At 41.0% G+C, this 26037-nt stretch overlaps 1 protein-coding gene across 3 annotated transcripts; it reads right to left on the bottom strand.

Annotated features, from left to right (window-relative positions):
* Positions 1-2953: 2953 nt before the first annotated feature.
* micu1 (mitochondrial calcium uptake 1) lies at positions 2954-25871 on the bottom strand. Of its 3 annotated transcripts, XM_058058829.1 has the most exons (13): positions 25733-25823; positions 21099-21154; positions 20708-20875; positions 19873-20041; positions 17085-17247; positions 15681-15724; positions 9479-9593; positions 8274-8356; positions 7604-7804; positions 6811-6948; positions 5138-5246; positions 3650-3739; positions 2958-3560 (listed from the first exon to the last, which is right to left on the bottom strand). In XM_058058829.1, exons 3-13 carry the CDS (start codon positions 20872-20874, stop codon positions 3400-3402), a joined length of 1440 nt encoding a protein of 479 aa, XP_057914812.1. In that variant the 5' UTR covers position 20875; positions 21099-21154; positions 25733-25823; the 3' UTR covers positions 2958-3399. The 3 variants fall into 3 exon arrangements, with proteins under 3 accessions (XP_057914813.1, XP_057914812.1, XP_057914811.1); XM_058058828.1 differs by lacking the exon at positions 21099-21154 and having other exon boundaries at positions 2960-3560; positions 25733-25871; XM_058058830.1 differs by lacking the exons at positions 15681-15724; positions 17085-17247; positions 19873-20041; ... (1 more) ...; positions 21099-21154; positions 25733-25823 and adding an exon at positions 10289-14542 and having other exon boundaries at positions 2954-3560.
* Positions 25872-26037: the final 166 nt, after the last annotated feature.

Genomic DNA, 26037 nt, shown 5'->3' with positions numbered 1-26037 from the left:
CTACAGATGTCAAGAGCGTCAGCCTTGCCGTCATTTAGCAGGTTTCTTGGGACTGCATGATGGTAGAGCGTCTAAAGTAGGATGGAGGTGCTGAGTGAAGACTAGACCCAGTTGACCAGCCAGGAGCCTTTTGTGGGAGGATTGGTAGTAGTGATCCATTCATAGTGTATTGGCATTAGATCAATATGATCGATATAAGAGATATGAGATCAACACATGACAGAAAGGGTTAAAGAAACAAGCTACACATGTTTAAAGTCATAATCAGTAAATCACATTGTTTTTTCTGTAATCCTGCTATCCACTGTGGGCTCCCAGTTGTGGAGCCCTCGCGTGGAAGTCACTGTACCGTGTTGGTGGGCATCCATAATCTTCCACTTGATTTATCGATCATCTATTATATATCATACCTTATATCTTCCCAGCATTTCATTCCCGGCGAAGTCGGACTATGGCGCCAAGCCATACTGGCTAATCACATCACTCGCCACCAGATCCAGCCTTCAAGGTCAATATTGTTGAGGCAAAATGAGCACAGAGAGACAAAAGAATTTTAAAAATCCAACAAAATAAATTATCCCAAAAATGTGAAGAAAAGCAGCAGAGGAAAACTGACTGACCTGAAGCATTCATTCATTCATTTTCTACTGTTTATCCTCACGAGGGCCGCGGGGGGTGCTGGAGCCTATCCCAGCTGTCTTGGGGTGAGAGGCGGGGTACACCCTGGACTGATGGCCAGCCAATCACAGGGCACATATAGACAAACTGACCTGGAGCAGTACTTGCATATTAATGATGTCATAATAACTGGACAGGAAATAAACACGAATGCTCACATCTTGATATGGAACAAACTGGTGAGTGTCAAGTAAACAAATTTCTGCCTGCTGGCTTTCCCACTTTTCCCAACATCCCCATATTTCCAGAATGTTTCCCACTTTTCCTGACATTCCTTTCCAGCAATTCAGCAACTACTTCCACATTTCTCAACGGATTCCAACCGTTCCGACATCAACATGGACACTTTCCTGCTCATTATAGCCCCCCCCCCCTTCATCAAGCTTACATTCACACTTATTGTCTCCTTACATTGCATCTCGTAAAATGAAATAAAATAATGGGCCAAAACATTTTAAATAAACCATATTTTCCTGACATTTCCCTCCTGTTTGTAATTATAACATTTGTGTGTTTCGTTCCTTTCCCCGAAATTGTGAGATGGGGTCCATGGAGGGCATCCATCTTGCTGCTAAGCTTCACTAGGGTCATTGAAGTATCCCACATATCGCAGCTGTCTTCGGGCGAGAGGCGGGGTACACCCAGGACTGGTGGCCAGCCAATCACAGGGCACATATAGACAAACAACCATTCACACTCACATTCATACCTATGGACAATTTGGAGTTACCGATGATGTAATACAAACTGCAAATGAAAGTGAAGGAATTTTTTTTTTTTGCTACGAAATCATCCACGCAGAAGCCAGATAAAATAACGTTCTATAGCTCTTTGTGCGCCATCAGAGGTATATAAACAAATGGCCATTGTAGTAGATGGCCAGTGTTATCAAGAGTTGTTTCTTACAGTATGAACAGCAGCTTAGCTAAAGGAAGAATTCTGTCATTCTTGTTCGTCTGTGGTGATGGTTTACTGCACTCTAGTGAATGCGCTTGCTGCCTCTAAATTATTAATACTCCATTCTAAGTATGCCAGATTGCAGATCACCCTAGGTGATCATCATAGGAAGTATAGGATTGTGATAGATTTCAAAATGAAACCTGCTGACCTCTCCCCAGTCAGACTTGTCAAGTAGGGGGAATGAAGCTGCTCTTACGGTGGGTGCTATGGTGTGTTTCAGGCTCCAGTTGTTCTGGTTAGACTTATATTGTCTACGCACACAATGCTGTTGGTCACACATTCATAATATTCTGATATGGAGGGATACACAACTGGACCTGAAACAATGAAAGCAGGTTCAGTGTGAGACATTTTTTGAGTCTAGACAATATTGTGGGTGGCATGCAAAAACACTAAAGGATTCGGGGGCCATTTTTATATTTTTCATTTTGTAAAACAGATAAAACAATCCAAGCAGATATGCTAAGATGTAATTCATATGTATTTAAAAATGAATATCAGAATCAGCACCTTCAAGTCGAGTCCATGGTTCTTTCCAGGAATAGGGTGGAGTGCCATCTCTGGCTCCGGGATGAAATCCTTCTCCAAATGGAGGAGTTCAAGTACCTTGGGGTCTTGTACACGAATGAGGGATGGATGGAACGTGAAATCAACAGGAAAATTGGTGCGGTGTCTACAGTAATGCGGACTCTGCATCAGTCCGTTGTGCTGAAGAGGTAGCTGACCCAAAAAGCAAAGCTCTCCATTTTCCAGTCAAGCTACATTCCGATTCTTACCTATGGTCATGGGCGGCCAAAATGAGTATTCTTTGTTGGGGTGGCTGGGATCTCCCTTGCAGAGCTCTGCCTCTGCACTGAGAGGAGCCAGATGAGGTGGCTTGAGCATCTGGTCAGGATGCCTCCCAGACACCTCCCTCCCTGGGGAGGTGATCAGTACACAACTGTTGGTAGGCCTCAGAGAAAACCCGGGGCACGTTGGAGAATGTCTCTCAGCTGGCCTTGGAACGCCTCAAGATCTACCTAGAGGGGCTAGACAAAACCTGCTTAGGCTGCTGTCTCAGCGACCCGACTTCGGATAAACAAATGTTTTCCAGTTTCCATTTTAATTCTATTTTTTATAATACACCACAAGCCAATAAAAGGCCGGCCCTGGTCCGCACCTTGGACACCCCTGGTGTAAACCAAGTCAATATGTAAAAGTGTTACTTAAAAGTCAGACTCCCTACAGAAGTGACGTCTTTGCCGCCCCACAGGTTAGTCTTGCTTATTCCCAGCAGGAAGAAGTCCTATGCAAGTATAACAAAAAAGCACAGTATTTTATCAAATACAAACCTTTAATTTGCATAACATTAATCTTAAAAAGTGTTTCAGTGAGCAATATAATGAGGAGAATATACATTTTGAACATATGAGAGTGACATCCTTGGAGTGGTAGAAGTATCTTGGGGCTAGCTATGAACACAAAAAAAATAGTATTTAGTGGTGACATAACAGTTTCCATTTGCTGTTAGCATTTAACAAAGTGTCACATGCGGTTGAATGCAATGAACAATGGCGACAAATATAAGGTTGTATATGCTTCTTATACAAATATGCGTGACAAACTCATGCATGGTTCAGGTTTACTGTTGGCCTGAGTCACACCAACATGACCAATGGTGCTGCTCAAAGCTGCAGTCTCACTTCTATTGTTTCAATTTGTTGGAGAAAAATGTCTCTAATGGTGCTGTTACTCCCACTCGCACGTCACCTTTGGTCCCCATTATGTCTTTGGCATTGCAAAGTCCCAGGCAGTATCCTGGGCACACTTCCACATGGCGCGCACAAGGCGAGTGAAGCCCATATCCTTGGGTTTCTCCAGCCCACGCATGAGCCGTTGTTTCATGATTGCGATGAATTCCTTATTACTGAGCTCGCCGTTCCCTGAAGAAGAGAAGTAGGGGAGAGTGGTCCATATTTCAGAGTACAAAAAAATAGCAAGAGGACTGACGTTTAAACGATCAGTCGCTTACCGTCGCAGTCAAACAGCGCAAACACCACATCGCACACGTGATCCGACAACTCCACCTTGGCTACGGTGCGGGCCACCTGTTTCATGGTTACTAGGAGACGGAGAACCACAGACTGATGAACTCATTAGTGAAGAAGCATAATAGTGTTTTGTGGATGACTGTCAGGACACTGAATATCTGCCTTTGCATCAAAAGCAGGGAAATGCTGCCATTGACAGTGAGCACAATCTGATAGGTATGCAAACGAGAGAGAGAGAGACTGAGAATGACTGACAGAGGATGATGAAAGGGTATTAGGAGAAAAAAAGACATTAACAGGGAGTGGGGAAAAAAGCCTCAGGCAAGATGATACAATATTAAAAATCTATTTAATCTAATTTACAGTCACTGATGAAGACTGGGAAAGAGCGAAGTTGGTGAAATGTTTGCCATAAAATGAATAAAAAGGATCCCGTTAGCAGCCTTTTTTCCCACCTCCAAGAGAGTCCATGAGTGCACCTCCACACACACAAAGGGGGTGTAGTTTAGCATTATCACAATCATCTGATTGGGGAGGAATAAGAAAAAGCCAAAAGCAGAAACAATAATTGCTCCTTCAGACTTGAAAAGAGGGAATGCAGTCAGACAACTCCGACGGATTGAAATCATGTGCAGACACAGCTGGCCACAAAACCGTAGACAAGAATACACAATTGCTATCACTCAGCGAGTTCCTGTATATATACACAAGACATGCGGCTGAATGTACACGCTGGAAACAAGCACCTTAGGTGTGGACACTGTGCTCATTTCTATTAGTGAGTGTTTCGGCAGTGAATCACAGCCAATAAGTGTGTAGACAGGTAACATATGGAGGAAAAACTAAAAAGTCTCAATCAGTACACTGAAAGGGGAATAGTATGTTGACTCATTAAGCAGATGCTAAAAAGGCGTCAGTCAGCCTCCGCACTTGGAATAAATAGACTTGATTAGGTGTGTGTATATGAATAGACACACAGTGACAGAATGATAAGACTATATCTTGATTCGCTCTGCATCTAAGTAGGAGTGATGTCGGCTATGTGGCAGTATTTTTTCATTAAAATCTGAAAAAGACGTTGCAGCTGAGTGCAAAGCTTGTCATTCACAAGTTTCCCATGGTGGCACAGAACCAGGGAAGTTTAATACGACCAACATCATCATGCAATTTAATGACGCTTAATTAAGTACCTCAAACCTCGTTATATTACACTAAGCTGCCACTACATTGTAGATAAAAGTATATACCAGGTACATCATTATCGCTCATTCACGCTCATTATTGTTTTTGTGTGAGTAATATTACTTGAGCAAACATTTTGTAATATTCCATGCTAAAAACTGATGGACAAATTGAAGAGCACAGGAAGAAAAGGGAAGAGATAATATCTGGCAGGGAATTCTTCCACATAAAGGAAATGAAAGTGCTCCAATGAGGAGAGAAGGGGGAGAGGAAACGTGTGTGTGTACCTTTATCTATGGACGCTCCAGCCATGTGGTAGAAGCTCAGTGCTGTGTCCACATCATTGACATTCTTCAAGAACGTAAAGAAATTCTCAACTTCCTCAAAAGTAATGCCCTGCACAAAGAAAAACACGGCTGAAAATAACTGAAAACTCACACAACATGAAAGCAGTCATGACCAGGTCGCTACAATGTGATGAAAAGGTCATCCAAATATTGCCAAGAGCTGCGAGTACGGTACAGCTCAGCAGTGTGACACAAATGGGCAGAGGCGGTAGCCATGCATGGATGAGTAATGTGCCACAGAGTGTCAGCAGAACAGGCCCACATGCATAATATAAATCGACTGCCACACTGCTCAACTGCTCATTTGCAAAGACAAATAAACAATTCAGGTTATAAACGTAGGTTAGGTAGGCAAAGGAAGAGAGCGAGATGGTCAGATGAGAAATTATTGACCTCAATTCGAGTCTTCTCAGCTAATTTGCAGCATTGACCGTCACACTTGCCTTACCCAGCTCAACCTGCCATCTGTGAAGACTATTAATGTGATGTATGCTATCTTTAAAAAGAAGGAAATGTGACGCATTCTTCTAGAACAGCAATATAACATGCTTAAAACAGGGCATTGAAGTGAAGCAGATCTAACATGAAACCACAGTCCATGGAAGATGCTAAGGGGGAGAGAAGAGAGCATGCACATCCTAAACTTGACTTGAATATTTTGCGTGTTTTTATGCCTCCTGTTGTTGTCAGCAGTCAATATATACGCTTTAAGCTTCAACTTCCTGCTTGGTGTAGAAATGTCTGGGTGGAATAAAGTTAAAATTCTCTTATGTAAAAAAAAAAACCTTCTGGTGTCTTTTTGAAATTCAGTGGAATAAAGTGAAGAAGCAGTCGAGAAAAGAAAAAATGGGAAAACCCTGAGGCAAACAGAGGAGGCAAACAGATGAAAAGAGACTCGCCCTTGTGCTGCGTACTCTGAGTACAGATGTTCTGCCAATTGTCATAAGCAGATGATACAGGGCGAGGAGTGGGACGCTCTGTTAGGTTGAATTTGGCTTTTTTGTGAATATATTGTTAAAAATAAGAATCACATGACATCACTATCACTAAAGCGAATGCACCAAATGCATGACAATTGACATCCATGTGACTAACTTATAACATGCATTACATACGTAGTGCTAGGTGGTTATACAGAGTAAATAAGTGGTCAACGAAGAGGGAGATAAAGAGACACCACGACTTAAGCGATTGCAATGAGAGAAGACCGGCGGGACAACTGGTATGTACCAACTACTGTTCTTAATTGGATGCTCTTCTTCGTTGATTCAAGGTTATCAACTGAACCTGAAAAACTCCTGTAAATAGTTATAGGTAATAGGTATAAAACTCCAGAAAAACTACTGGGGTTCAGTTTATAAGGCGTCCTCGATGATCTTCTCGGCCTTTTCCAGTGCAGGTTGGCTTAAGTCAAAAAGAACTTAACATGCTATGCAGGTGGACAACATTGTCTGTGTTAGCTCCCGTTATGTTCTCTCCTACACGCTCAAACATCTCCCTCTGGCACATACAGGTTGTCATGCATCTCCACATGCAGGTGAATTAGTGGAAACACCAGCGGGTTACTCTCAGAGATTCATGTAAACATAAATCAAACATACACACATCTTTACCTGTGCATCTTTAAACATCTTCTTCAATCCCTTCTGCATCTGCTTAAGTTTACGAGATTGAACACCACTGTAGGCCAGCAGCATGCCCCCGAACTGTCTCTCGGAGATTCGTCCATCCATTGGATCATTCCTCTCAAACTGGATGGGGATGCAAGCGTAAGAGAGAGAGAGTGATGAGGATTGAGTGCCATGCACAGGAACAAACAAATTCTTCGGTTGGCACGGGATGATGAGAAACAGTAAATTCCGATGTCAGGCTTCAAGTTGAATCGGGCACGGGAATGGAATGGGGACATTAAATCTCAGTATGCATTTTTCACAATGTTCCAGCGAAGCATGTTTTAGCAGTAGTAGGCCTTGGCTCTGTCAGGTCAATCCTGACGATTTATATCTACAGCTGCTTGACAGCCACATGGTGGCCTTCCTTCTTTCACTAAGAATGTGCCGACCTCTCAAAATGCTAATTCGTAGCACCTCCGAGAAGCAGCTTGTTACAATGCAAAACATAAACCAGAAAGGAATACTTGACCGTTGATCCTTCATACAACAATGGAGCGTCTACCTTTTAGAGGATAAAGATCTACAAAAACACAAACTGCAAAAATGCTATTAAAAAAAGAGTGAGGAAAAGTGTTCAAAATTGGAATACACAAAATATGTAAGCAGTTGAACCAAAGTGGCGTCATTAGCACGTCATTGACACCATGTGCTAAGATGACACCAGCACAGATGATCTGTTTGATGATTGTTGATGTGTTTGAGTGGATTAATAGCCTCGATGTAATCACATTACCTCTAGTTTAAGCACATCATGCTGCAGCTTCCTCTGGAACTCTAGGAAGCTGCCAATGGTGAGTTTTCCCTTCAGGTCTCCACCAAAGAAGTAAGTGGTGAGTGCTGAGCTGCAGCCTCCTGTCTTCAGAGTGTTTCCTGTGGTGGAGCGGTCGCGGTGTCTCATGCCCATGCTCGTTTGAGAGCGGATAATACTCTGGACCTGGACATTGAGACAGTGAATGGATAACGACAATACTATAAATGTAACACTGATACTGCTTACTGGCACTATCAGGGGTGTTTGGGGGTTGTGACTCTTCTTGGCAACAGTGGCCCTGTAATATGAGTCTATTATACATGGCTGGTATTGAGACCATACTTCACTTTGTTCATACAAATATCAACAAGAACTCTACAAAGCGAGTAGAGAGGAGGTGAACATAACGGCCCATCTGTCAAGGATCTCTTGCAATAAATCTTTTTTTTTTTTCTTTACATCATGAACATTACTACCATTGCCTATATTTGTTATTCTTGTTAAAAGGTTGTGCCCCTCAAGTTGTAATTTGTTTAACTGGTTAAAATGATAGAAACTTTATTCCTTTTAGTGATCCCATATAGCCTCATGTTTTTTTGGATGTGGCAAATGTCCTCCCGTTTAAGTGTGTGACAAGCATTTAGAAGCAAACCTGTTCAAACTCCTCCAGGTCCACCTCTCCATCACCATTGAGATCAAACATCTTGAAAGCAATCTCAAAGTTCCTCTGGGGAGCTGGACACCACAGGACAAACAGACAAAGGGAAACAAAGTCTGAAGTCAATGTAACACAATATTGAACAATATTGAAATGATATGTCACACAGTGGCAAAATTGCATATACTGTAGAGTAGGGGTGATTGATCGTGAGCTCAGGTTTGCAAAGGTAGTATGGGTCGATTGCATACAATTCTCTTCATAGATGTCATATGACATCAGACAGCTGACCTCCTTATTTAACACCCCCCAACTCCGAATATACATGTACAACGTACATAAATACCACTTTATAAATATAGTACTAACTCTTTGGGACTTGGTCATTTTGACTGAAAAATGTGGGCACCCCTGTTGTAGCGTTTATTTGCCTGTTGTAGAGTTCATCCATGCCTGATGATGCAAAGATATATAGTATGCCTTGTCCTTCCCTATATGAACAATGCTTGCATTAATGATATACCAAGTTGTATTGACTGGAAACACTGACAGTGTGCAACATAGTGACACCGTCCAACATTAGTCAATACAGCTTACCGCAAGCATGCACTAAATCAATTTATTATATACTCATAAAATACAAATCATTTGCTGGTAATAATTCATTCTAAACTGTTCTATTTATATGTAAATCATATTAATATAAGGTTTCAATGCAATCTTTCTTGTAAATAATCATACAATAACAGGCTTTTACTGTGTGCTGAAATGTATGGTGTGGATCACAGCATGAAAATGGGACAAATGTATGCAATTTCAAGATGTGACAGTGTGTTCATTATGTAATGCTAAATACAGTATGTCCTTCAATGGTGGCCGTGTTAAATGGATTGAAACCAACCAAAAAGCCGTCTGCTTAAAAATGACACGTCCTTGGAAACTTCAGCAAAGACTTTCAGCGTATGAACAGATTAGAATAAATAGAAAAGCTAAGCTGGGGATACAATTTTTGTAGATATTGGAAATGAAAAAGTCAGCCTCATCGCGGTGAAACCTTGAGCTATTTCCAAATTGTTTCAATTCTAAAGGCTGAACAAACCACCAATTAATATTTTTGAAAGAGACAAGATTGGTTTGTTATTTAAACAGTACGAGAGGCTGAATAGGGCAGGTCAACAAACAAAACAATGTACACTTACTGGACAGCACAGTGGTGAGGAAGATATAGTCGGAGAAAGAGATGAGGCCACATTCTCCCAGAGAGTAAAAAATGCTGTCTTCATCTGCAAACTTCTCCCTCTCCTGGGCTATCTTCTGCTCACCGTGGGCAACACAAGGACAACATTATATTAAAAATGCTGCATCTTCAAGGGGGTTCCTAATATGTATCTGTGAGTTACACTCAACACAAGCTACCCTCAATGATAACAAAGAACAACTTTTCAACCAAGAAAACAGTGAGCATTAGAGTGAAATGTAACAGTGATGTAGTGCAATGTCAGTCATGCAAGTGCTGCATACACAGTAGGCTATACAGGCAGGTGAAGGTGGTGGTGACAAATTAGTCCATGTACAAACACATCATACACCAGAGGCTGTACTCACAGAGTGAAAACTGACAAAACAAGAGAGGAAACATCACAAAACTGCAGCACAAACACACTATTAATAAAACACATCTGGATCACAAACCAAATGTATTCATTATTATACAAACATTGATTTTGTTTTCTCACACCAATGCACACACTCACAGACACGCACACACACAGGTACACAGTTAACTAATGTTATTTTCCTGTTAGCATGTGTATATTCAGAGCCTTGCATGACAAGTGTGACCTAAACACATGCACACTGCACACTCAGTGAGGAAAAGGCTAGATAGACAGTTTCCCACAAGTGGGACACTCCACCAAACAAGAGTGGACAGATAGACAGAGCATGCCTCGGGAAGGGTCGTGGCGTTGGGGTTGGTGGATTTACAAAATAAGCCCTGGTGGAGTTACCTCCGTCTGTAAGAGGTCCATTTCAGAGGAGGAAGGAGGAGGAGAAACAACTGTTAGAGAACATTGTGACCTCTGCTGTCTTTAGCAGGGCCTTGAACGACAAAGACACGCATATGTATTCATACTGTCTTTCCTATACACTCACACACACGTATACGCTCACCAAAACAGCTGGTTCAAAGCAAAATAATAAACAGGGATGCCACCTCTCACACATCATTGCCCCAAGCTTCATTTTAGTGGATCACATTATTACTGTGTATGTATTTTTAAGTATGGATTTGATGGACATTTGATTATAAATATTCTGTGGCATCCACTCTAGTAGAATAACATAGCCAGATGCATCCACACATAACTGATTGCCTCAACCTTAGGTAACCAATTTATTGAGTACAAGTCAGAACTAATACAGTATAGAATACAGAAGGTGTGCAGTTTTGCTAAATAAATATTCACACACTCTCCCTCCTTAACAAGAGAGCCACAAATGGTGAGTCCATCATCAGCATCACCCTTTTAAGGGATATTTAACAGAGGATAAAGGGATGCTTTAATGCAGTGCATTTGTTTTATCTAGGTGTACCTACCAATTTTTGTATCTCTCTCCAACACAAGAGTCTACAATAACAGTATTGTGATTGATCCATTCACTGTCACAGGATAAATGGAGATGGAAGTCAGCAAGAAAAGACAGAAAGGTGAACGAGAGGGAAAAAATGCTGTGAGGTGATTCCCTGTGTGGGTGTGGGTCAAGGAACAAAAGCTGGCAAAGTAAGGGAAATAGATAAAAGAGAGTGGGAAGTGGAAAGTCAAAACATAAAAGAAAAAGATGAGGGGTTGGGTTTTGGGCCGCATGTTAACAACAGGGGCGATCGATTCCTGTAGTGCCAGTATGATCATCATGGAAGACACTCCAGAAACACTTTTTTAGGCTGTAACATTTGGAATTCTTTGCTGCAGGGAGACTAATGGAGCAAAGCAATCCCACAAAAGAGCCTGAATTGAATTTAGGTGAAACAGATCCAAAGTTACTAAAAATGACAATGGAGTCAGCATTAAGTGCTAATTGCAGCGTTATCGCAAATTAGTGATCCGCAAATGACTGAAACCCTCATTACTGTAGTCCTCAAGTTAATTAACAGATAGCGCCTCATTTGAAAGTGCATGTCATCTGATTGGTGTCAACATCGCAGCTGTCAGAGTGAATCGAGGCATAGGTCCTTATTAAATCTCTGTACTGAGCCAGCTCATGTGTTCATACTATTCTCTGTGTGTCAGGCTAAGCTATAGCTGCAGGAAAATGATGGAAAAAGCGCCTCGCCTGCCAGAAGAGGCACAAACACATTTTGTGAAATAGCTGCTGGTGATGCTGTCAAAATGTACAGCTGTTATATACGTATATATATATATATATATATATAAGCACACAACTCACAGAGGAGGTCAATGGTTTGGTCAGGGCTAATCTCTGTTCACTTCATGCTAAGCCCGAGAGCTGCGCTGGATACATTTTAACTAAACAAATCCAACAAATCTGATTTATCTTGAGGTCTTGTACCGGTCAGGGGCTTGCATGGTAAGTGGCCCATTCCACTCATTTCACACGTGGATAAAGAAATTGTGTCTTAAGTACCATCTTGTGGCATACAAATTCAGAAACTAAATTCTAATGCAATGAGTGTTGTGGAAACATCCATCCACCCATTTCCTATGCCGCTTATCTTTAAGGGGGTCGCGGGGGTGCTGGAGCCTATCCCAGCTGTATTCGGGCAAGAGGCGGGGTACACTCTGGACTGGTCGCCAGCCAATCACAGGGCACATATCGAGAAACAACCATTCACACTCACATTCATACCTATGGACAATTTGGAGTCGCCAGTTAACCTAACATGTTTTTGGAATGTGGGAGGAAACCACGGTATCCGGAGAAAACCCACGCACGCACGGGAAGAACATGCAAACTCCACACAGAGATGTCCGAGTGGAGATTTTAATCCAGGTCTTCCCAATCTCCTGACTGTGTGGCCAACATGCTAACCACTCGGGAAATCGTGTGTAGCTGCTCTATAGGAGTCCACAACTGCAGTCCACACAGCACCGAAAATGAGCATAATAGGTCCCCTTGAACAATACAGGCCCTCACAGTGTCTTCCGAGAACAATTCGGCCTGGTTAAGTCCCCTTGAAGGGCCAGGTACTGAATGCAGCGCCCGTCTCTGGTATAAATGAATTCATTTGTGAATCTTTATATGCCTGGAATCCATCTGAGGGGAAAACTCTCCATGCCATCTCTCGAGAAATCCTGCACAAGACCTCATTATGTCCCTGACATTTGGCCGTAAAAACACAGAATCTAACTCTGATCTTGAGCCCTATACAGAATAAATGCTCCCAGTTTGTATGCACTTGTATTTGGAGCAAAAATACCACTGTCAGCATGTGAAGCCGCTGGTACAGAGCGCATATTAACTGTCTGGTCCTTGGGGGACCCACAAAGCAGGTGTGTCTGTTAATAACTCCTGATTATTTTGGGAACATGACTAAACAATTCAACATGATACAGAATGCTCAGCCATCAAATTATAGAGGAATGGCAGCTGCCTCATATGAGGATGAGGGAGCCTAATCAGAAGACTGCCAGTTGGTGACCCAAAACCTCTTCTAAATGAGGAGAACATATAGAAATGAAAAGAGGATGTGTGAGTAGGGTTAAGTGAGTTTTACAGAAACAGAAAGGGTATTAAGGAAGTTTAATACAGAGAGGAAACATGGAGCACTGGAGGCATTTGAATTAAGTCCAACCAGTGACCTTATGGAACTTCCTGTAAAATAAGAGAGTCAAAACATAACAGCAACAACAGAAAGGCACACCCATACACACACACACACACACGCACACACACACACACTATGTGAGCAACAGTTTTTTTTTTAGTGGTAGTCATGACTAGTCAGTTGGCACACATTGTTGCTTTTCATACAGAAGGCCACACAGCATGTAGGGAACACTTTTTAACCAGTAAACAGTTATTAAAAGTACAAAATACTGCCTTCAGTAACTTCAAACCATGCTCTTCAGGCATCATGCAGTACTGACATTTGAACAATTTAAAAGATGAATTGGTGAATGCTACCAAGCACATCAAAACAGCCTCAATGCTAGATAAAAGAGCCATTTCCTGGGTCGAAAAAAACCCTGTGATGCCACCATGCGCAGAAAGGGGGCGCCACCACCAGCTACTTTCTGTGGAAGACACTGGTAACACAGCAAGGCATGCTGAGGGAATGAGTGCCAAGGCATGTGTGGAAAGCTAGTGCTACAAGGAGATGAGGAAGAACACTTAAAAGAAAATTTTAAAAAGAGTGAGAGAGAGAGAGAGAGAGAGAGAGAAGGAGGATGAGTGCAGGGGAACAGCAATCTTCTCACAGAAGAAAAAATAATGTGCCAAATCTATTTTAAAAGCTCCAAAGAAGGTGCCTTGTACCGGACACTTTTTAGTTGCTCTTCCCATCTCAGCTTTGCAAGATACATTAGGAGCTGCAAGTCTTAGAGGAGAAAAATGAAGTTTTAATGATTCAGAAGAGAGTGCACGGCACACATCTGTGGACACCAAATTTACACCGAGAGCACTGGGGAGGTCTTTAACACAGTGACCAACACTGAGAGTATCAGTGATACAATGGAGAATCACTGGAAAATAACTGTAGCAGTAATAAGCCGGCCATGATGAGCATCCTCTTCACTATAAAGAGATGAAGACATCACCCGACTGACCTGCTCCGAGCCAAACCTTTATGTATATCACCTTAATACAGCTCATATGACAATAAATAATAAAGTACATGGTCTTGGGTTTCTGACATACCCTTGGATGAACTTCACATTCTGTTTTGAACAATAATGCTGCTTAAATGAAGAAGATGTAGATTCCCATAGTGGGTATATAGTGTCCCAATAAACGATGATTAACTGATGATGCAGTAATACTTCATGGATCCATTTATATATTTTCCATATCAGGATCATTTAGAGTCATCAATGGGCATTCATAAGAGCTGAGATATGGAAAACAGTGAAAAAAACGACGACTTAGCTGTTCCCCTGCACTTACAATAGTGAGTATATACGCCGTCCACATTACGAGGAAAAAGTGAGTCATAAAAGGAGAGGCACAAGTTGACTAAAGGAACTAAGAGGAGTAAGTACTGACTACAAAGTGCAGCATTTCATTCAGGTGCACACATGCCGCTCAACACACACCCCATACCTGCCAGAAGTCCTGAAGAGGGGGAGGGGCAGAAGCAGGGAGGGCAAGGGCGACAGAAAAAGCAAGGAAGAAAAGGGGTGTGGAGTTTGTAGGTGGGTAATGGGGGTCAGCAGATGGAATTATTGGGGATTGGGGGTCAAGACAGACAAGGTGGAAATTGGGTTTGAGGTTGATGGTTATTCACCAGGAGGGGAAGAGAGAGAAATGGAGGGATTACTTGTTATGAGAATGAGAGAGGGTCGACAACAGCATGACAGAACAGTTAACAATGGCAACATTGGACCACAATGTTAGATTGGGGCAGCAAAAAGACCACCCACATGGACACTGTGAGCCAAGACAATAATGGTGGACACAATGAAAATACTGGTTGAGCATACTTTTACAATAGCGCGGGCTAAGTCAGTATACACGTGAGTTGTTCACAGCAACACGGGGTGTGTTGTGTTTGCCTTTACATGTAGAGCCTGGAACAAATGAGCGATAAGCAGAGAGGAAATGTGTCGAGGGACAAAATACATCCATACTTTCCTTCACATTGTTCCACTTCAATGTAGCAAAATAGTGTTGCAATTGTTAAGTATTGTAGTTGTCTTCATTCATTCATTCATTCATTTTCTACCGCTTGTTTGTCCAATTTGATATCAAATCATAACAAATGATAGAGGTACTCTACAGACTATTTCCTCCTCTCTGCCCAGCTGAAAGGTTCCCTTCACACTGCAACGACAACGCTTCAGGACACACACAAGGCCATGGCCATTTCATCTATCCTGAATGCGACTCGCGTGAGAAACAGTTTGGCAGGAACATTTTGGAGACAACAAAAGCTATATGAAGAATCAGACAAATTCATATGGACGGAAATGTGGCTAACAAATAAAGGGAACACATGGCTTGGAAAAAGAACAACAGAGGTAAAACTACAACAATATTGTATATGCTGAGTCTTTATCTGGTGATTATCAAATGGGAACAAAATTCTGCTTTTGAGGTCTTTAAAACATATATTTTTGTATTTTCCTAATGACAAAACTTACAATAAATGAACAGCAAAGTAAACCACATCATATCACAAAACACAATGTCATCTCCCTCTTTATCACAAAGACAAATTCTTACCTTTCCATCATAGCGTTTCACAATGAACTGATCAAGGCCAAGATCTGAAAAGCAGGGGGAAAAAAACGGTGAGATGGATAGAAGACATCGTAGAGGTGCAGTAGTTACACAACATGATGTATTATAGCATGAAGCACAGCAAATGTCATTGACATTATTCGCTCTCTGCCGATCAGTGACACATGCAAGTGAATAATAATAGTCATCAACAACCCATTTCCATGTTGCAAATTCTTTAAAAGAATCATCTGCAGTCAGAACCAATACATGTACTCATTAGTCATTAACACTCTGTTGTCTCTGAATACAGTCGTGGATATGTTATCTGAATCGGCAGCATAAAACCTTGATCGGAGCATCCCTACTAAAAAAGGACTCTTCCATTTCCTACTCATTTGTTGTATTAAATGACATTAGGTAACAAGATCTGTATCATGTATTTAAGACAGGGTAAGTCACTCTTCCATAGTGTAGATACTATTTGCACTTGCACCTACAAAGCAAAGTTTCCACCAAGAAGTCCAGGTCTCTATGAAACACCAGTGAAATAAACCAAGACAAACATGACAAAGAGCAGTGCTGCATGCTGACACGCTCCTTAAACAAGTGAGACATAAATTTCGCTCTCTGTTGTCATTTATATTATTTATGTATTTATGTTTTGTGTTTTGAGGAGCCTTACAATGGAAACGCCAACAAACTGAATTGACCATGGTTTTGGAACAACTCTTCCTCTCACTGGTTCTCTGATTGAAAACTGGTGATTGATAAAATCACTTATCTGAGCTCTGTGGAATTACAAATCCCAAACAATTACACCTATTCACATGTGGGTGGATTTCTGTTTTTTCAAGCAACATAAAGAGCAAGTGTGCACTGGTCGTGTGGAGCTGAATGAGCATAGGGCAGAATGTGTGTGTGGGATAAGGGGCTCTACTTTTGGAATGACATGAATTCCCCACATTGATATCCCACATTGAGGTGACATTGAAATAATGGCATGCATTTAATAACAGTAGCATGAGACCTGAACTTTTACTTCTGAACATCTAATCATGCCATAGAGAAAGAATTACACTTGAACAAGCACATACATTATTATATCCTCCTGAGAATTCTGAGGCTTCAACCCACCAATGTAAGAGTCCAAGTGAATGGCAGCTGAACTACCTCAGAGATAAAACTCATTTTATGAGATACTAAACTACTGTGAGGAAGAGAAGATGGCCAATAACGCTAAAATGCAGCTTTGTCATTTTGACCCAATCCTTCCAGAATGCAGTACAAACTAGGTTTCTTTGGTCTGTCTACTGGGCCAAAGCCCAATATCCAAATCTGGGCAGTCACAGAGGTCATAAAAGGGTCATAAAATTCTGTTGTGATGGGGGTGGAAACGTGACTCACTCTCGGGCTGCTTTTCGTTGGGCGTGATAGAACGTATGAAGTCCTGGGGTGTCATGTAGACCTCTGCATCTCCATGCTCCCCAATAATCTTCAATGTGGCAAAGTAGCGGAAAATCTTGTCTGGCGTCGAATAAGCCCGTATCCTGTTCTCGTACTCCATCACCTGGGCAAACACAATCGGTGTCATTTATTAGAGCTCTCTAACACAGCTGCATATTGAATTCATTCATTTATGAATGTTTTATTTTTTTGTCAGTTGGCGACAAGTTTGGCTCTTCTCAGGTAAGTAACCTTACAAACACACTATAAACATTTTCCAAAATACATGGAAAAAATACATGGTCTGTACAAAAAACACTGAGACATACAGTACAACTATAAATCCAACTTAACCCCGCCATCTGATGGGATACAATAGATTTATTCTGTTACAGCCACCAGCGACATTAATATTTGTTCTGAGACAGCCACCCTCCTGCTTCAAATGGCAGCAGCATGGCAGAGCATTTGACAAACCAACAGCTGTTTAGGACACAGGCATTTATTCTATGTGACGCTGAATGACTGAGTGGACTATTTAAACACTCTGTGGGCGACACAATGTAAGATTTGACTTTGTCAGGTTGTTAGCCGCTCTGATTTAATAAGAGACACGCACAGATGTTGAGTTAAAAAACAATTAATACATGGCTCAGTGTTGGTTCAGCCTACTAAGCTGACATTACTTTTCACTGGGGATATCTCTGGCAGTAGGCCAAAGAAGAATCACTGGGACGGAAGTGTTACAGTTCAGAGATGACAGAAAATCTTTATTTCCAAATGATATCTATCCATCTGTGTATTTTCATGCCCATATCCGATATATGTGTGTTTACATTTACTGCCCTGAACAATAATACAAATATTTAACATGACATACCCTTTAGACGGCCAGGACCCATAACCACATTACAATTTGGAGCAAAACATTGGCTTGTGTCTCTTCAGCCAGGTAAGTGTGTAAAGTCTCTTGACAATTTTTATTGTATACTTCAAAAGATGGTGCCATGTTAATCATATTTGTTCTACTGCATGTACTCAGTGGTTCTCAATGTTTCTAATTTGTGTTTTTCCAGGTACCCTGATGGTAAAATAGGCTCGTCAAATAAAAGGGATTGCCCAATTCCCGGGCCACTTCCTTCACCAGACATCACAACCCCAGACTTCTTTCTATGAGGTTATGTTGAAGACATTATCAGACAAAGATAGCTGGATGGAAATGCAGGAGGCATTTGAGGAAGATGGATAGAGGACGACCTTGCTCTGCAAACATTCCGCGATTAGAGATAAAAATATTGTGCTTCAACACATTACACCTCATCAGCCCTGGTGCCAAGGGCTTTTTCCTATCGCCCGCTGTTTGAAAAGTGCAGAAAAGTTCATCAGAGACGACCCGAAAGCTGAATTGACTGTGATTTGGATCAACGACTGGAGAATCAACCCTACACCATCGTTGAAGATACCGGCTTTTGTCGGCTAGTAAACGTCTTGGAACGACTGAGCTACTGCAATCTTTCAATGTTTTGTTCATAGTAGTGATGTCATAATATTTGGTAGGGACAAATCTACAGGTACAGTTTGTCAAATCCAACTTTGTTCTTACCTTCCTAGTCCTTCTTACCTACAGGTGTGCACAAACTCCAGTTAAATCTAAATGTAAAAAATAATTTATATAAAAAGTTATGCATTATCAGAAGCAGGAAGGCATTCCTAATAGATATTTTATTAATCTTCAGGATAAATTCACATGGCCATTGGCATCACTGATGAGGCTATGCCAAATCAAATACAGCAGAACCTCTGGTGTCATATGCCTTTGTTGTTTCAGTTTTGGTAGAAAATTTACCTCAACATTTCTTCTTGGTTTGTGGGACTTTTGAATTCAAGAAAAAAGTCTTTGAAAAGTACGAAGGATGTACCCTGAGAAGACCACAGCAACTTACATCCTGAAGAAGAAACTGAGTACTGTACCTCCTTGGTATGCTTTGTGTAACTAATGGAAATGACGCAAACAAACTGCAATCTATTCCTCACTCTGAAACCATTTTGACAGATTTCACTATTCATTTACTTTAGTAAAAAATTTGTTAAATTGTAAAGAGAATTTCTTGTGTCAAATCGAAGCCATGTCGGCTATTTAAAAGAAAACATTTTAAAAGGGCAACCTGTGATTGGCTGGCCACCAGTCCAGGGTGTACCCTGCCTCTCGCCCGAAGACAGCTGGGATAGGCTCCAGCACCCCCCGCGACCCTCGTGAGGAAAAGCGGTAGAAAATGAATGAATGAATGAACTCAGAAGGCGTATATAAAGAGGAAGTCAAACGTTGATGGTAATATGAAAGTCATCTTTGATATTGACTTAAATGCTTTGACAACACGAGCGAGATGTCAATCACAAGAGCAACCCACTGGTGAAAAAAATGGTGCTCTGGTTGCCAAAAAAAGTTTGATCCAGATATTTCAGGAGAATCATTGTGCACTTACCATAAATTCCCTCACCCTAATTTTCATACACTAAACACATCGTAAAATCAACAAAAAAAGACAATTTATTATTATTCTGCACCCATGAACCAACAACACTGTTGTTTATGATAGCAAAAACACAAGCTCTGTAAAATATTCTGTCTAAACATCCTGATATTGCACATTGAACATTGATTAGGGAGGTTTTGGATGAGCCATAGTAGATCATGAATCAAACAGGAGAGAGTGGCTGAATAGCACAATCTGTATTAGTTATTGATTACCTTGCGGTCACGGAATCCAATGCGTGGCTTCTTTTTTTTCCCATCGCCATTTTCACTCTTGGCCTCCACTGACTTCTCGGACTCAGAGTCTGAATTGCTTACAGAATCAGCTTCCTCTCCATTTTGCATCTCGGTATGTTGCACTGATGGCCCTGCATCAGCATATACTCTAGTTTTTAACAGCAGAAAGAGAGGAAGCAGATGAAAAACCTGTGGGAACTCAATATGCAATATGGTGGTTAAATATAGCAATAGGATACTGTACAGAAGAACTTGTGAGGTATGATTGATCATCTTACGGAGATGAGAATGCATTGATGATAGTGCATTTCATAGTGTGTCTTTGCTACGCTAAGCAGTTTAACACAGCCAACTCCCACACTGCCATTTTTCTGTCATGACTGACAAATCGGAATACTAATGAATAACTGAGCCCATCTGGGGTAAGCTGAATAATAAACTTGGCTTAATGAGATACAAACAGTGGCTGGGGTGAGGGCCTGGAAACAGTCTGAAACACCCCATGGCATCATCCATCATGCTGGCTCTTGCAGCGTGGTCATTGTATCCCTATTGAGCTCTCATGTCAACTGTTGAACTTTGCCTGAAGCAAACACCAGCCTCCTTGGAGAGGATCTAAACAGCACAACACCTTTAAGGCGGTGGCTGTCACACTGTTCATACTGTTTGGTTCCCTGATCTGACTTTTTGTTAAAGTCCGATCTTTTACCAGTGACGCAAATGCACAAAAACGTCACACGCACTGATTAAAAGTAAATTATTATTAGTTATTATCATTATTATTATTATTATTAGTTTTCTGGAATAACCCTACCTTTTCCAGAGCAGTCCAGCACTAGCAGAGACACCAGTTACCCCGGCTAGAGCTGCCATCAGTAGCCTCTTTCGGCCAGACCCTTGCACTGTTCCATTGTGGTGGTAGCGTCTGGCGAAGTGTGCCATGCCAACCCATACAGAGGACAATGCCCGCAAGCGGAACATTCTGCAGGCAAGAAAATGGTAAAGATGAAGACACTTTGCAACAACAACAACAACAACAATCCAAATGTCTCTCCCTTGCTTTGTTTGAAATTACAGAAAAACAAACAGTGCTTTGAAACATAAATAATCTACAATGTCACCAATGTCAGTACACCTGACACATTTCTACAACCATTTTTATTATTCACAGGGGACAATACTGTTGAAATGAAACTTAGACATACTGTACTTTAGAGTCGTGGTTCCCAACTGGTTTTGCCTGCAGGACCCACCATCACCCCTTAATGACAAGCAACAACACAGACAATGTGTTGGTTTTGTTCACACCGCAAGTAGTATAGGCATCTGTGTCAATGACCTCCTGTCCGTTTGTGCTGTGCTGGCACGGAGTAATGTTGGCTCATCGCTTTCAGATAAAGAGCACTTCTTTAAAGCAAGCTGAAGATGCCTCTGACCATTTCCTTTGCTACTCAAGCTCACCATAGTATGCCGTAAATTCCGGTAAGCACATCTATAAACTGTACCTATAAATGTAGTTAGAATGTTGTATTGTCGTGTTAAACAATGCAAAAGTTTCAGATAATGAGGTTTGCGCATTTGGAAGTGAGCCCTGAAAAACATTTGGGATGGCTCAAAAGGCTCTGTGATGTCACAGAGGGGTGGACTTCCTTATATGGTTCATACTGAGAAAGCAGTTTGAGCATCATTCGAGTGGGCATGCCCGGAGGACTGTTTTGGCGGGAAGCACAAATCAAAGGAAATACAAATACAAATAATGCTGGAATAGGTGCAGATTCTGAAAAATCTAAAAGGTTTTCTGTGCGGGTTATTGTGTGTAGCTGCTCTATAGGAGACCAAAACTCAATACAAAGGGTTGAAAAATGAGCACAATAGGTCCCTTTTTATACATCTTTGTAAAAACAAAATGGTGACGTGAGGGAGTGATGTTCGAACTACAATGGAGCGAGGGATAATTGTATAGATTTACGATCCATTGAAAATGACAGCACACAACCATCATTGTCTAAATATCTGGCAACACAAGAGAGCACCAAGAGAGTGTGTCTTGCCTGCAGTCAAGCATGGAAGTGGGAGTGTTATTCTTGAGATGCATGAGTATTGCTGGCACAGGGGAGCTGCGGTTTATTAAGCAATTCCAACATGCACTGTCACCATTCTGAAGAGGAGCATGACGTCCTCCCCAAACTAGGCCATACGACAGTTTAGTAACTCCTTTACATTGTATGCAAGTTTCATTTCTGTAGTGCAGTATTATCCCTTGAAGTATAATAAAATGGTTGCTGAAATGTCAGGGGTGTACTCATCATTGTGAGATACTGTATGTGGGCATGTTCTTCCAACATCAATGGACATGTGGGGAAGGATTTTTGAAAAAGAAAAAAAATCCCCAAAAATGTACTCATACTAAACTCGAGGCAAACCTTAAGACAATTGGATTGGCAGCTAATTACTGACACATGCTGCTGCAGAATTAATCAATGTCACGGAACATGACTGACAGTTATGCATGATTATAAAGCTCCCCTGTGTAACCTTTTTAAAGTATGACGCACAGGCGAGACCCTCAATAAAGCAATGGATGAAGGCAAATGTTATATCCGGTTGGCAATGATTGTCAAATTAAATGCAGGGAGTCCTTAAAACTATATGGAATGGAACTGAAGCTGAAAGGCTTAAACAAAACTCGCTGTCCTAAAAGTGTTTCTTAATGCCTGAGTGAAACTTGTTTGTCGCTTCTGTGCTCAGGTGCAGAACAGATTTTCACCACTGCAACAAAGATGAATAACATGACATGAATAGGCAGACAGGCATAAATAACAAACTAGAATTAGAGGGGGGAAAAAAAACACAGAACTATTTTCCTTGAATTGATTTTCCGACTGCCAGCTCAGGATTGTCCATTTCAAGTATGGTATCTGTCTACTGAAGGAGAAAGAAATTCAGCATTTTTTAAGTTACCTGAGAGGTGAAATAGATTTTTTACAGCCAATGCACAAAAATGTTTTTTCTAGCCACAATAACACCTAAGTTGGCATCCAGGCACACCTTGCATAAGATGGGCCCAGTCTAGCCTGAACAAGTTTCATACAAGTTTACTGACGCTTAGCAGTACAAATGTTTTCCACCTCTTAGCCACTCTTTCCCATACATGCATTTCTCAGTGGCAGCCCACCACTAATTAATTTTTGCCTGTGGTCACAGACTTGGAAACACTTTATTATCATAGCATGATATGATGGCATCATATTGTCATAATAAATAAATAAATAAATAATAATGTAAAACAAAAACTATAAAAGACTCCACCTAAACTCATGTCATGACATGCAGTACCATAGCTGGCCAGTGTTTCCCATACATTTATGTCTCAGTGGCAGCCCACCACTAATTAATTTTTTCCTATAGGGAAGACTTGAAAACACTTTATTATCATAGCAAAGACTATCCCCAAGTGTAAATCTAAGATATCCCCTGTTAATGAAAAAAAAAAAAAATAAGAGACTCCAACTTAACTCCATAGCTGAAGTTAGCAGCAGATTTCACCATCTCTTGGCTCGTGGTTGCCTTCTGAAGCAGAAGGAGAAGCAGCTGCTGGGTCTTCCCCTTGGCTATCAATTATCAACGATCAAATCCTGGCTAAACATTGCATCTTTTCCAGTTGGCATGGCACAGAAAATATCCATCTCCTAGTTAGTCAAATTCAGAAATTTTACTCATGCATCTCGGCCAATCATGGACTGCTTGCTGTCGCAAGTCTGTCTACTCCAGCATCGGTCACACCTGTCACTCTAGTCAAGCATATGATCACACCAGGCATGAGTGTCTTCCTGCTCTTTCTATTAACTCTTTCACATATCCTGAGGTGTATAATTTGTTCCTTTAGTCTCAACTTCTTTTTGTACTGCAAAAGCGAGAACATAGTTATTCCTTTGACGCTCACTGAACTGAGATCTCACAAGATTGCATGACATTATGTGAAATGTCATGAAGGATGAGGGCTTGAACTTTGAAGATCTGTGCCACTTTAACACAAACCTTTATATTTTTCCCAGAAGATTTGAGTGGAATTTCTAACAGGACAACCTTAAAGGTTTTATGCTTTTGGTCCTTTGTATTGATTTGTGGACTCCTATAGAGCAGCTACACACAGTAACCAGCAAAGACAGCTTTCTACATCTTCCAAAAAATATTCCAGCTGTATTTCTTTGGATTTCGTGCTTCCCGCGAAAACAGTCGGTTTTAATTTATCCCATCCACAGCCTGCCTCCAAGCACGCCCACTCTGCTGTGGATGGTCACACTCGCAAGTGCTCACGAGGATCTCTGGATCGCTGCCGAACCCATTTTATAGAAGCTGATAATAAACAGGGATTTATCTTTTTTTTTAATGTCCGCTTTTAACATATAGCCATATGTGTTATATGTGTCCAATGTTTCTCAAGAAAGGAGGTTACTTCAAGACGCCGCTGAATGGTAGGTAGCTTTAGCATTTTAGCGTCAACAACATAAGTAATGTGGTCATGACACCTTTTTTTTTTTACTTGGGTAGATGCACTGATTGTGGTGGGATGGCTATTAGCAACTCTAGACTTGGTAAGTCCAGTGTCTACGTCCACCACTTCACATAGGACAACTTTGAGAGGAAAAAAAAGCAGGCTTCGCTATAGCGCTAAAAACATAGCCAGGAAATCACATGTGAGTACCTTTCCCCTAGTCTCGGCAATTAACGGTCACTGAGCTACTGATTGCGACTGTCTGAATTCTGCACATATTGTTTAGTGCATTCTTATTTACAGCGATTACACAAACCAAAAAACTACCACCAATAATGGGAGTCTCTTTGTGACACCAGTTGAGAACCTCTAATCTACAGGTGTCAAAGGCAAGGCCCAGGGGGAATGTTCAGCCTGCCGTATCATTTTATGTGATCCACAAAAACGTGAAAATTATGGAAAGCAAAAAGACACATATATATATTTATATTTTTCATATTATATTATATATTTTATATAAATATTATATATATTATTATATTAGATATATCTTTATTGAAATTATATTATGTAATTATTCTCAAAATCCAAAAGACATAATCTGTCTTAAATATATTTTAAATGTATTTGTTCTGTCAATTCTGACAAAACATTTATACTGCATTCAATTGGAGTCATACCCCCATTTAACAGAATCACACAATAGTTATACTTGAATTTGTGCTTGTCACCTTGACTTCCTATTTTAATATAAGTAGGTAAATCAATGTTGAAAGTAAATAATTAAATGTAAAACAATATAATGAGACAATTATACATATGGTTTCAGTTACAGGCAGCCCTCTGAGGGCAACCATAACCATATAACTATGAATAAATGTAAACAAGAAAACGCAGTAACCCCAGTAACAGACCTTGAGGCACTCTGTCACCAAAAACAATCCAGCAAAGCTTCATATCCACAATATATTTTAGCTACTCGGCAAAATAATGCTTTTGCTGTAAAACAAAAAACAAAAAGAAACATTGTAGTCTTAAACAGTGACAGAGGGTCTTTTACATTATGATTTCTATGAACAGAAACAAAAATGACAACGAGCATTGTAACATTGGCGTCTGAATCAGCTTGGTGTGCTGCTACCAATTAAAACATTTCCCATTATCGTTCGTGCGGGTGACGTGTGTCTAGAATCGAGTATATTACCGAATTTACCCTGATTATATAGGACCGCTAAGGCTAGCTAAGACTGAGTGCTAACAGCTAACGTTTGGTAGACCACGGCTGCCGTTTTACTCTACTCGGTTTGTGAGCACCTTTAGCTTTGAAAAGACAAGGTTACTTACGTGGATGACAACACAAACACCGGCCAGGGAACGATAAAAGTGTGCTCGGCGTTTCCGAGTCAGTCTTTCACATGAATGCCTGCAAACTGCGATGGAGCAGAGCGCAGCTCATTTCCGTATTCCCCTTCGAGCTGTCATTGAGGGGGCGGGGCTTCACCTCTTGGCCACGCCACATGTATCGATTATAGCATGTACGTACTTTAAAAGTCAAGATGTACGGTAGTCGAGTCAGGACTTTACTTGTGTAAACACTGATGCGGATGGAAGCTAAAATATGTGAGAGCTTCTTAAAAGTATTACATTGT

This window comes from Doryrhamphus excisus, chromosome 20 (assembly GCF_030265055.1).
Source record: "Doryrhamphus excisus isolate RoL2022-K1 chromosome 20, RoL_Dexc_1.0, whole genome shotgun sequence".
Classification (NCBI taxonomy): Eukaryota; Metazoa; Chordata; class Actinopteri; order Syngnathiformes; family Syngnathidae; genus Doryrhamphus; species Doryrhamphus excisus.
This window is presented reverse-complemented; position numbering and strand designations above follow the sequence as displayed.

What these genes read in the sequence shown, in the direction of transcription:
- micu1 (XM_058058828.1), bottom strand. Translation starts at nt 20,874, where the DNA reads ATGTTCCGCTTGCGGGCATTGTCCTCTGTATGGGTTGGCATGGCACAC. An exon ending in TGAAACGCTATGATGGAAAG is followed by an intron (nt 9,594 to 15,680) that starts GTAAGAATTTGT and finishes CACGGTGAGCAG; the next exon opens with AAGATAGCCCAGGAGAGGGA. An exon ending in ACCTGGAGGAGTTTGAACAG is followed by an intron (nt 7,805 to 8,273) that starts GTTTGCTTCTAA and finishes CTCAATGTCCAG; the next exon opens with GTCCAGAGTATTATCCGCTC.